The 13,344-nt window shown below is 44.9% G+C and overlaps 1 protein-coding gene across 1 annotated transcript; it reads right to left on the reverse strand.

Annotated features, from left to right (window-relative positions):
- Positions 1–11,312: 11,312 nt before the first annotated feature.
- Positions 11,313–12,527, reverse strand: LOC147957383 (uncharacterized). The gene has a single exon (XM_087531672.1). It carries the CDS (start codon positions 12,525–12,527, stop codon positions 11,313–11,315), a length of 1,215 nt encoding a protein of 404 aa, XP_087387798.1.
- Between the last annotated feature and the right edge of the window lie 817 nt (positions 12,528–13,344).

Here is a 13,344-nt window from a genome sequence, read left to right on the forward strand (position 1 = left end):
CCGCCAGTACTTACCCACATGCAGTGGCGGGCACTTTCCCCGCGCTCGCCACTATAATTTCCAGGCAGTGGGCATATCTGGAAGAGCCCAGCTATGGCGGTTGTTAGCCAGCGCCCGCCACATGTAAGCTTGTAAGTCTGACGGGCATGTCCTTTCACCCGCCACTGCTCATTTGGAAAAGTAGCAGTGGCGGGTGACATGTCCTGCCCTCCACTATTTATAGTTCTCCAATAGGAATTTCCCCAATAGTGATATATGTCCCCTTTCATTTTCAATATAAAAATATATAGTCGAATTGTGCCATGACTAGAATTGATGTTAGTGTTTGGTTCTAAGAATGTTGCTTTCCTATTAAGAAAATACTTTAAAGGTTGATGAAATCTGAAGAAAAATAATTGTCCATGGGAAATGAAGAATAAGTAGAAACCAAACTAGCTAGAAACCACCAAAAACATGTAAAAGAGCTATCCGAACTATTATAACCAGATGTTTACCTTGGGGTTCATCTTCACAATGCGTATGGTGCTCGTGCCGGGAGCACACATGATAAACAGTTGACTATTTCGTTACGGAGGAGATCCCCTTCCAAACTGTTGATTATTTCCGTGTAAATTCTTATAGCTAATATACAAAGAGCTGTAGTGTGTAGCTGATACTTAATGCCCTCTATTAACTGTTACAAAGGGAAGAATATGCATCATCATTTGCTTGCCACTTGGGGGTCATTGCCTACCAAAATACTAATTAATAACGTCAAAAGTCAAGAAGTTGAGTTGAGAGTTCCCATAGCTTTGTTCAATTCACTTGTTCTATTCGTGTCTTCTATTTTAAAATTATGTCGTAGTACATCGGTACGGTCCTACACATACTTCCTTTCTCTTTAAGCTAAGGCTTCTTTGCTTTGTTTTATCAAAAGGAGCTAAAAGTAAAGCGCAATAGCTATTTGTCTGCTTTACTCGATTGCCCGAATCTTTGCACATTTGAAAACCAGAAAAAAAGTGTTACAATTCTCAAAGGCTCAGAGGAAGTGATATATTCGAGTGACAGCTTACTTTGTGTATCCGGAGAGGAGACGGACTAGTGCAAAACTGTGTGTCCTTTTTCTGAAATAAATAGAAAAGATGTAGTCCTATAACTATTCAATCGAGAGGCCAACTTTTGTTGTACTTTCTCATGGCGAAATCTTCAAAAGTAAATCATGTTGTTATATGTTCTGTGAACTAATTTGATTTTAGTTTTTAGGACATGATTTTGTATGCCGAAGAGGATCATGTATCAGCCTTCTGCAACGTAGAAGACACAAAATGTTGCCTTGCACGAAGGCATAGTTAAATCTTTGCGCTGTTTTACAATCTGTATGAAAATATACGTACAAAAGGAGCCAGGACTTGGCATATGAGTATTGGGTCGTAAATGGAATATTCCCTTCACAGAAAGCTACACACAATGAAGTTAAAACCAGCAATATCCTGTCTTATCCTTTGGCGGCTAGGGCAAACCCTCCAGTTCAGGTTTCATCGGTGATCCCATTGATTCGTCTTCCCTATGTCTGCCGCTGCAGAGGATGGTAGCGGGGAGGGGGGGTCCCACTACCTCCGCTTTGATTAGTTGTTTAGGCTATGATTTTATTCCCCGTAGGTGCGGCGGTCAGGCGGATGGGGGCGTTTTGTCTTCATGTTGTCTTCCGATATCTGACCCGTCTCAATTTTGTTAATCTGGATGTAGGCAATAGAGCTCCGGCAAAGATTCTTATCGTCTCCTTGGGTGGTGCAGTTAGAATTTTTCGTTGTGTGGTGAAATTTGGTGGCAGATTCTCCATCTCTATTTAAGGGTTCAACGGCGATGATTGTGGCTCTAGGGTGCTTGTCCTTAGGGTCACGTGCACGAGGACATCCCCGCTGTTATCGACATGGTCGAGCCGGCTCTAGTAGAGGAGCAGCTCGTTCTCGTGGTGATAGTCGTCGTTCGGCGGTCTCGGAATACTTATTTAAATTTTATTATGTTTGAGGTGCTTTTTACTTCAAGTGAACTTTGATAATAGATCTAGATCATTTTCGCTGAAAAACCAGTGAAAACCAAAGAAAGGAAAATATCTAGAAACCATAAAAGTAAACTAAAAAGCATAGGAAAAACCTAGCCTTATATATACACCTTAATAAATACGTCAAAATTAGAATAACAAGTATTATAAAGAGCTTATAGTCCTCTTGCGTGGCACTTTGCCATTGTGGAGGTTAGAGTAAAAATGTGATGAGTGAGCTCTAATGCGACAGCCCACTCTACACATGCTCCACAATGTATATAACGGGGAATTTTGAAGCACTACGGGACAAATACACATTGCCTACAATTTTTGTATAAGCCCATTGTTATTTCTAGTGTATTCAGCTTAGCCTAGTATAAGGCGGGTGCCCTCTGAAAAATGCACGGCAACCAAACAGCCGTAACCTGTTATTTCTGGTGTATTCAGCTTAGCCTAGTACGTATAAGGCGGGTGCCCTCTGAAAAATGCACGGCAACCAAACAGCCGTAACCTAGCCTTGTATAAGCAGAATCCAACTCAAAAAACACTGTTACAAAAGAACTCGGCATATCCCGCAGAAAGCAATTAGGTTACACGTAGGTTTCGGCAAAACACCTGCCACATCAGCATCCTCTTAGTACTTGGCGGCTCCGTCATGGTGAGAGCTATAACCGGCTTAATTGTAAGCCAAGAGCCCGATAAAAAACGCTCGGCTGACGCGTCTTGATTTTTCACCATGCATTCTTCATTAGATAATACACAAACCATATTTTTAATTATGTGTTCTTTATTATATGTCCATCCTTTCCTCTCTCTTCCTCACCCATTCATTCCTCAAAGATTCAGTTGGTTTGTCCTATAAAACGGACTTGTAGCCTACTGTTGTAAGAAAGCATTCTACTTCAATCACAAATGCATGAAAGCCTAGTACTACATGTGCATGTGTATATCAATACACTCCGCTCATAGTGCCCCTAGCACGGCTGGCTTGACCCATCGCAGTCACGACAGTTTTATTGAGAGGGGGAGAGAGAGAGTCATCACGGAACATTAGTTGTCTCAGCCTAGATATCGGCTATTTTGCATCCAGGCTCATATACACCCCGGGTGTGAACAGTAAATTTCAAAAAGTAGTAAGAAAATTTTCAGAAAAATCTTAATTTTCTTGGAATCGAGGATGCTGATGTGTGAAACGCTTTTGCAAATTCATCTGCTGTCTGACATTTGAAGAGATCATGACAAAAAACAAATTTCATGTGTGAGAAACTTCAAAGAAGAACACTAATTAGAGACGATTTTTTCTTGTACGATCAGCTCAGATGTCCAAACACCATGAAGCTTTGAACGCATCTTGCGTGCATGAGAATCTTGGGTGCCTACAAATTTCAGATTTTTTACTGCTTTTTCAATATGACTGTTTGGCGGGTGTGGATGATCATGGGCACGGCTTTGAATTATCGTCTTAGTTGCTCCTGTGTTTTGCAGAAGACGACTTTGCCAGCGAACACACTTTGTGTTTCTGGAACCCCATCTATTTCTCATCTGAACCTTGAACAGCACAACAATAAGCCGTCATATGTTTCGCGCTTGGTGCACCACAAAATGTGCACCTGCTGCCTCGTGGGGCGGGCAGGCACCGACGTGGGCGGAGGAGGAAGAGCGCGGGAGGACGAACCGCCGGGGTTGAACTTCCCCTTGCTCTTGCCGGAGCCGCTGAAGATACCCATGGTTATTGTTTGGTTGTCGCCAACGACAAAGCACGCGGACCCCCCCCCCCCCCCCCCCCCCAAACACACACACGTGGATTAAAATAGGACAACCTCGCAACGTTTCCACTGGCTAAAGCGTGAGCGGGTGTCAGTGGCCGCTATTAATATGACCGCGTCCGGTCATTGGCCGGCTGTCATGTGGGGCCGTGACGGAAACCGAAGGGACGCACGGCACGTCCGCTTCGTGTCAGTGAGGACGCATTTCAGGCCTAAATTTAAGCCTAAAGTGGGTCAGCTCGGACATTTAACGGATAAGTTTTAGATTTGAATCCACACGTTGGGCCGACGTTTTGCTCCCCGGCAGGCCAAACGAACAAGGGGGGATGAAATGTATCGCCGGGTTGAAATTACCCTTAGTCTGACTAGACCAAAGCGGGACACTAAGTTCCACATCAGCCTCTGTTTTTATAACAAGTTATTACCTTTTTCCTTCGTCACAGTTTGCCACCAAGGTGTGAATGGGGAAGACATATGTACCACGCCCAGCATGATACATGTACGGGGTACATGCCTAATCTAACCATGATTATTAAGAGTGTGCTGAAAATATTAGGTAACATTAACCGAGCGCATGGGGAGTACTATGCTAGAGCTGAGCCATCAACAGGTGAGCCAAGTTCATGAGTCACGCATGTTGTGCGAGGTGGACAAAGTTACTGTTCTGACCTAAAGTGCTGACAAAATCCCGATTTGACCTCGGTTAAAAAAAATCAATTCTGACCTCTTTGGGTGACGCCGACATCCCTGACGTCTGGGTTGCGAAGCAGACGCAAGGCACCCTGGCGTCTGGCCCCTGGCCCGCACTGCCCGCCTGCCCGTTGACCTGCTGACGTGGCAAAGGGACCAGACGCCAGGAACCTTGGCGTCTGGCCCTGGTAGGTTTACACCACGCGCGGGCCCAGCCCACCCATCCCCAACCTCTCCCTGGCGGCGGCCGAACACAAGAACAGAGGAAACTTTTCTCTCGCCTCTCTTCTCCCTCACACCAAATCCCCCCTTGATCTATTCCATCCTCCACCCAAATTTGTGGATCCGAGGCCCCCAAGCATCCTTGAGGTATTCTCCCCCATTTCCTCCAATTTGCTTTGATTAGAACATCTCTTTTTGGTTGGATTATTCATCATTGGGAGATGTTAGATGAGTACTTGTTGTTTTTGTTTTAGTAAATTTTGTGTAGTTGTTAGATGGTATAGTTGATTTGTAGATAGTAGATGATGTGTTGTTGAATATGTATGCAATTTGAAATTGTTTGGTTCATATGTAGATTATCCTATTGGCTTTTTTTTTTGCAAAAGAGATGATGAAATTGATTGTTGTATGTGACATGATTTGTTCCACATATTGGGTTGTATAAATTAGATGTTATGTATTTGCATATGTTTTGAATAGGAGTGTTTTAAGGGAGAGAGAGAGATGTTGCATATGATGAATTTGTGCATATAGTTATGTGACACCATATTGTTTGAGAATTTTATTTGATTGAAAGATGATGTGCGTATATTTGAGAAGAATGATGTGGTCATATGGAAAAAAGAATGCATGACTTGGAGAAGGAAATTGTATTGTTTGATATTGTTCATGTATTCATATATGTTTGTGATTTGTTTTGTAGGATGGCGGATGATGATGGACCTTACAGATTAATCCAAGAGTGGGATAAGGAACATCGTGCTCGTGCCATTGAGAACGGAAAGGTAAGAAGCAAGACTTATCAATTTTCATTATTTCTCATTTGTGTTCTTGTATTGATAAAAAAAATCACTTTATTTGCAGCCTGTAGTTGCTATGCGCATGAGGGGTCATTGCGCTGATGACTTTCCTTACGAAGCGCGGTACGAGCCGTACATTCGGAGATTGGATCTTCTCCCATTCGTGTTGCAGTTTAAGCGACGCCCTCCGCCGGTGAACCAGGCGGCGCTGACCGCACTTGTGGATCGTTGGAGGCCCGAGACTCACTCTTTCCACTTTTCATTTGGGGAGATGACGATGACCCTAGAGGACATGGCTATGATAAGCGGCCTTCCTATCAACGGACGAGCTATTACTGGTCGTGTCAGCGCCGTTAATTGGCGACACCAGGCAGGCATTTTAATTGGTTTTGAGCCCGATGCCCCTCCGGAAGGCAAGGCCGATTCCTCGAAAGTGAGGCATTCTTGGCTAAAACAAGTCAGAGGAGAAGGCAATCCGTGCCCTCATGGTGCCAATGACCTGGTTGTGCAGCAGTACGCGCGGGCCTATCTTTGGTATGTACTAACTAAGGTAGTCTTCTCAGACGCAACCGGGAACTCAGCCCTTTGGATGTTTTTGGAGCTACTCACTAACTAGGATACCCAGTATACCCGGGGTTCGGCCGCCCTAGCATACTTGTATCGTCAGGTAAGAGATATTTGCAACCATTTATCTCGCATTTCTCATGCACCTCCATATCTAACATGTTTGTTTGATTGCAGCTTGACTTGGCGTGTCGCAGGAAGGGAGATACATCCTCATTGGCTGGGTTTGTTTGGGACCTATCCGTGTGGGTGTGGGAGCAGATCCCGGTTGGACGGCCCGATTTCAAGAACCCTGAACACCCTAACCCACTTGGTGATCATGACGGGGTGCATGATGATGATCCATATCGGCGCCCTACGGTTGCGTACTATTGGGAACGAGTGACGGTGTACACAGGAAGCTCGCATGTGCGATACAAGTGTTATATGAACAAACTGGACACCTTGACTGCTGAGCAGGTACTGAGAAGTTCAATGAGACAAAATTTACTCAAGAATGAAATTTGTATCTAACAATGTATCTCTTTGTTTTGCAGGTCCATTGTTTGCCTTATGTGGATGATCGTGGCTTCTCTCTTAACGAGAAGTGCATGCGTGATAGCCATCTTTGGCGGGCGAGGTGCCCAATGATATGCTTCTTTGCGGTCGAGTGGCACTTCGTAGACCGTGTGGCAAGACAATTTGGAAGAAGACAAGGTATTCCAATTGATGAGGGCAAGGAGGAAATGCTATCTCTGCATCGGTGAGCAAGCATGTCTTTGAGTATGTAGTAGAGCATTGAATAAGTCTATATTTGCTAATGCATTGTGACGTGGCTCATTTGTAGGTTCTCTCGAAGGAACAATCTAGGATATAGCGGATTGGGCAGACAAACACCTTAAGTGGATACAAATTTGGAATCGAAGAGACACGTTAGTGGAATCAGAGAGCAGACCTCACAATCAGTCAACATATCAGAAGTATCAAGTGTGGTATGCGGATCGTTACCGGCTAAAGCTAAAGCCCGATTGGACTCACGAGGAGTGCTCGGAGTTGGTGTCTGAAGATTCGGAGACTACAGAAGGTTATCATACCTTCAACATGGCGGTGAGAGACACAAGAGGGGCTCACATTGACTATGCACCTATGCATGAAGAAATGGTAGTCTAATGAGCCTTTTCTAACACACTTGCAATATATAGTCTTCTTTCAAATACATATGTTTGGTGTGTGCATGACTTGCAAGGAAGAGAGTTGCTTATGTGCGTAAATGATGCCAATGTAGCACTGAGTCATCCCCGTGGTGGTGCATTATCTGAGAGGACTCTTAGGAGAACGATGGAGGTATGAGCAATATATTATAAAAGTTTCTTTTCATGGATTAGTTATTTGCATCTCATATCATATCATATTTTGTGTTGTCGCAGAAGTTCAAGAAGCGGTTACATAAGATGGCAGCTATGCTTTCTTGCCATGGTGCTTAGCCCAGTGATGTGTTTACACCTCGTAGCCGCGCCGGCAGAGCTCATAAACGCCGTTATCTCCGCAACGAAGAGGACATAGAGGAGGAGGTCAATGAAGAGGACGCAACACATCAAGAGGAGCCAACACAAGAAGAGGAGCAGGAACAACAAGAGCATGAGTAAGATTGTGATGCTCCACAACCATCACAGGGTACACAACCGACCCAAGGCAATGCCCGCTCTAGAAAAGGCAAAGCCATAGCTAAGACACCGGGCAAGAAAGGCAGAAAGATGACATGGAACACTGCATTCCATAGTCCGGAATATCCTCGTCAATTTATGCCTACAGGAATGCAAAGATATAAGTCCAACAATGATGCGGAGGCGGAGGAGGCTAGCAAAGAGGAGGAGCCTACACTTGCAGATATCGTGAAGAGAGGAAGGAGGAAGTGAGCTTGTTGTAGTTTGTTTCAATGAGCTTGTTCTAGTTTGTTTTGATGAACTTGGTGTAGTGTGTTTGCATGAACTTGTTGTCGTTTCTTTCCATGAACTTGTTGCCGTTTGAATTAAGTTGCAATGAATTTGTGACGTTTCTACGAATGTATGACATGAATTTTTCGTTTAAAAGTAGTACTCAATCATGTGATTTATGTGAAATGTTGTTTCCTGTGATGTCTATGAATTCATTGCTTGCTATGAAATGTTGATGAAATGTGAGTCATGTAGTCATTTATATGCACCGGGGACCAGATGCCAGGGTCCTTGGCGTCTGGCTCTAACTCAGGGGACCATACGCTAATGTCCTTGGCGTCTGGCAATCGACTAACAGCACAAACAGGGCCAAGCAGGGGAGCCAGACTCCAGGGTCCTTGGCGTCTAGTCCTGGGCAAGAAAGGTCTTATTTTTTAGCTTGTAGTTTTGTCTAGCTAACTAATTGCACGCATTGTTATACACTATAAATGACACAAATATCATGATACATAGAAGACTAGTCTCGAATAACATACATAAGAATTACATAGTCTTTTCAAACCACTAGTTCAAACGGCAAGTTGAACACACACAAGGTTTCAAATGACATAGTCTCAAATTACACAAATAGTTGATGACCACGATAGTTCAAACCACTAGGACATAAGCAATACATAGTCTTTTTAAACCACTAGGACATAAGCACGATAGTTCAAACGACATGAACATCACATATAAATCGGTTTCCGATAGCAATGCAACTCAATGACCCTTTTCCACTCCCATTCGCTCAGCATTTCTTGAATCTTGCCATCATCAGTTATGTCAATCAATTTTCTTTCCCCAGGGCCATCTGACTGCTTCCTGCTGACGTAGTACACAAGATCATCTTCCTTCAACCCTTGCTTCGACATGAATTTAGTCTTCAACCACTCAAAAGTGAGGTCCACTTTACTAACTTGCACAACGCTTGGAGGAAGGCCTTGGACATGAACAGTAGGGCTAAGCACCCACTGAGCAACTGTGTATCCATCTGAGGGGGGCAGCAGCTCGTGAATGTGAGTGGAGATGAATGGAATGAGAGGGCTTGTTGTGCGCCCACAGCATCTTATCCACAGAAGGTAAGTGAAACTGGGCAGCACCCAGACGCCAGGGTCCTCGACGTCTAGTTGACATGGCCCCAATAACCAAACGCCAGGGTCCCTGTTGTATGGTACCCCCCAAAATCAACAGAAGCTAATTGCAACTGGGCAGTACCTGGCGTTTGGTACCCCCCCCCCCCCAAATCAACAGAAGCGATTGGAACTGTGCAGCACCCAGACGCCATGATCCCTGGCGTTTGGTCAAATAGCCAGACGCCAGGGTCCCTGGCGTTTGGTCCTGGTGCACACAATACTTCCATCTTCATTTGTAATTTTGGCTAGCTAACTAATTGAACGATTTGTTATACACTGTAAATGACACAAATATCATGATACATAGAAGGCATACTAGTCTCAACCCAAAATATGAGGAAAGCATACTAGTCTCGAATGACAAACATAGTTTGCACATAATCTCAATTACAAGTTCATCACACACAAGGTCTAGAATGACAAGTTCATGACCACACAAGGTCCCGAATGACAAGTTCCTACATTAAACAATGTCTCGAAAGTCTATCATCGATGTTGGTGCCTTTTCCATTTGTCTACTGAGTAGTACGGGGCCACTTTCCCTTCTTGTCACGTGCCTCGTCCTCCACTCGTGCATCGCGAGCCCTTGCAAGTTTTCTTGCCCTCTCTTCTTGACGAGCCTCCTTCTCTTTGCATGCCCTCTCTTCCTCACGCTTCTTGCGCTCGTTATTCTCCTTCTCACGACGCTCATGCTCCAATCCCCGTGCAAAGGACTCCTCGAACAGGCGCTGCCTATGTAAGTAATCCCGATGTTGGTCCTCTTGGACATCTTTTGGTACCTCGTGATCTATCCAAGTGAAGTCCTTGCAAAGTGGAGGAGGCGACTACATAAAAATCATGTTTTTGTTAGTAATATGAGTTCAAACTTGTTGATGTTTTTTGTATGTACACCTAACATACCGGTGGTAGGTCATATGCGTTAGTTGGCCTTCGACGATCATGTGCATAGTTGGGACACACGAAAAACCTTCTACCTTCTGTCTATGACTTCTTGCGGTCAGTGGACACCTTCATCTTGCAAACATCACCACACCAGCATGGTGGTGTGGGGACATCCTTCTCCTTCTCCTTGTCCAACCTGGACTCCATCCACGTCTTCGGCATGTCCTCTTGGTCCGCGCACGCCGGCCTCGTCCTGGAACTGGATGAAGCCATGCCTACAAAAGAACAATTGTTAGCACAAGACACAAAAGAGTAAATGTGTAAATACAGTAAATCCAAAAATTCTAGGAATTGTATGAACAAATAATATACCATTATTATTAGATCAACCATCTGGATTAAGCAAATAACCGAAGGCGATCCATTATCAACCATTCCTCTACGAGCACCACCACCTCTAGCACTTGTGCTTCCTCTACGAGCACCACCACCTCTAGCACTTGTGCTTCCTCTCCTACCACCACCACCTCTAGCACTTGTGCTTGCTCGACCACCACCTCTAGCACTTGTGCTTGCTCGACCACCACCTCTATCACTTGTCCTCCCTCTACGAACACTAGCACCTCCAGCACTTGTGCTCCCTCTACCACCACCACCACCACCTCTGTCACTTGTGCTTCCTCAACCACCACCACTGTCACCTCTTCCACCTCGTTCAGCATCGGTGCCACCTCCACGACTTGTCTTTCCTCTACGGCTAGTGCTAGGAATGCCACCCTTCAACATTTTCCTTTTCTTGCATGTCCTCTCATTGTGTCGCCCTCCACCGCAGACCCCATAGTTGATAGTGTCAGGAGCCTCCATGAAATGACCGCTACCAAATTGTTTCATGCCAGTGTATCCAGCCAGGTCATCCATATCACCCCTGAACCTCTTAGTTATCCTTCTACCCTTAGTCTCCACCTTCAAAAGAGGGCCTGGCTTAATATGAGGGCCATGGTACTCAGGCCACTGTGATTGGTCCAAGAAAGGGTGAAATCTTGGCGCCCATGTCAACCTAGTAGCTTCCACATGGAACTCTTGCATCCGCACGGTTTTTCCATCACAAACATGTATGTTTCTCACCTTCGCCGCCGTTATCAAATGCGAGCATGGCCAATGATACTTAATAGGCCTCTCGCACTGGCACCACCGAGTCTTCAGACGCACCTCAAATGCAACACCACCATATTGAAAACGGTCTCGTGTTGTGCCACCTGGCTCATCAATTTGATAGATCATTTCAATTCTGTCGAATATGATAACTTGTTGCCGTGAAGACTTGCTTGCTTGTAACTGCAACCATTCAACAACCTTTTTCGGATAATCCTTTTTTCACCTATCCATTTTGCAGTCTCTTCAGAATGCCTCTGAAAGTACTCATTAAGCTTGAAGAAGGTGTACTCCACTATTGCATTCACCAGAAATGCACGAGCACCCTTCAGCACATTGTTGAAACATTCTTCCAGATTGCTCGTCATGTCACCATATCGCCTACCACCATCATCATGAGCGCGTGCCCACTTGTGCTTCTCGCATAAATTCCTAGTTAAGAACTCTTTTCCCCCTTCGTTCACCGCTGCAAAGAGTTTGTTGTACCGATCATCGAAACCTTCGGTGGTGAAGGCCACACATACATGGGTAAGGTCTTTGCTGAGCTCCTTGCTCTTACATGCCCGGTAAAAGTTGGCCACGAAATGCCTCATGCACCATCTGTGGTGAAGCTTTTGAAATCCTGGAATAACAATGTCCATTGCCTTGAGTATGCCATGGTGCCGGTTCGATATTATGCATACCTCCCTAGCCCCAAACACGTTGTGCCTAACATGACCCATGAACCACTCCCAGTTGTCTTGGTGCTCGGAAGGCACCATAGCAAATGCAACTAGCAACACGTTGTTGTTTGATGACTGCGTCATTGCTACCATTAGTGTGCCCTTGTATCTACCAGTCAAGAACGTGCCATCTATAGAGAAGACCGAACGACAATGCTGAAACGCCTCCACACATTGTCCATAACTCCAGAACGCACGGTGGAACACTCCCTCGTGATCCTCGACCACATGAAACATGCCCGGGTTCTTATGTGCAATCGCGCCCAACAACCTCGGGAGCTGGTTGTATGCTTCTTCATAACCACCATACAACATCCTAATAGCATTTGCCTTTGCCTTCCCATACTTAACTTCATAACCAAATTGTTTTTTCACCGTCCACATGAGAAACCTCACTTTCACAGTGGGATCAAAGCCTATGTCTTTCATCCATTTGTATCCAGGATACTCAGATGTGAGTTGACGGTGTGTCGTTCGAAGTCGTTTAGATGGAGGTTTGCACCTATTAGTGGCAACACAACTTCTTAACACCCATTCTTTGGTTTCTTTATGCTTTCTTGCACGAACCTTCCATGGGCATCCTTCTTGCTCACACTTCACGGTGTAACACAACTTCATGTCGGAGTGCTCAACATAAATTGGCCTATGGTTTTGAATGGGATAGTCAAACAACCAAAACTTCAGCATAGGCAAGGTCAGAAACTTCACTCTTTCTTCAACTAAGCATTCTCGTCCTCATTCTCCACCCTTGGTTCTCCTAAATCTGGGCATGGTGTTGGCTCAATCGCCGTCATTCTCATTCCACCATCAACAACAGCTTTATGGGCAAGGCTAAGATCTTTAAACAAGTGAGTTCTTTTTTCTAAGCCCGTCAACTCAAAGTGGATTTGGTTTTCCTCCTTTGTGAATCCATCCTCATCCAACTGTTCAACTAGACCCTCGTCATCCGAGTCATAGGCATATTGACGCCTAAAACGCAGCTCACGATCCATGTCCTTTTGCGCTATGTACGCATCCAAGTCACCATCATCATTACCATGAAACCCTTCCTCTTGCTATTCGTCGTCATCATAAGCATCTTCATCCTCTTGAATTTCTTCGTCACTAGCAATCACCTCAACTTCATTTGCTTGGCTAGTTGGTGGTTGGCTAGAAGCATTGGGGGCATACAACTCAACCTCATTTGCTTCAATAGATGGTACACGGGGACGTGGTTGGCGATAAGCATTGGGGGCATCAACCACAACCCTATGATCAACAAGTGGCACCATTGTCCTCTCGCTCATGTCATCCATTGGGGAAGAGACATGCCAGTTCAAATAAAGTGTAAACCGAGGAGATTCAACCTTGGTGGCAAATAATTCAAGTGACTTGTCTTCCGATTGGGAAACTTTTTCCTTGTATACATCCCAATGCATATCCGAGGTGATAGGCA

Source organism: Triticum urartu, chromosome 7A, assembly GCF_056163025.1.
Source record: "Triticum urartu cultivar PI428250 chromosome 7A, HENAU_Tu73, whole genome shotgun sequence".
NCBI classification, from domain to species: domain Eukaryota; kingdom Viridiplantae; phylum Streptophyta; class Magnoliopsida; order Poales; family Poaceae; genus Triticum; species Triticum urartu.

Excerpts from the sequence above, each read along its gene's own strand:
- LOC147957383 (XM_087531672.1), bottom strand. The coding sequence starts at position 12,527 with ATGAAGTTGTGTTACACCGTGAAGTGTGAGCAAGAAGGATGCCCATGG.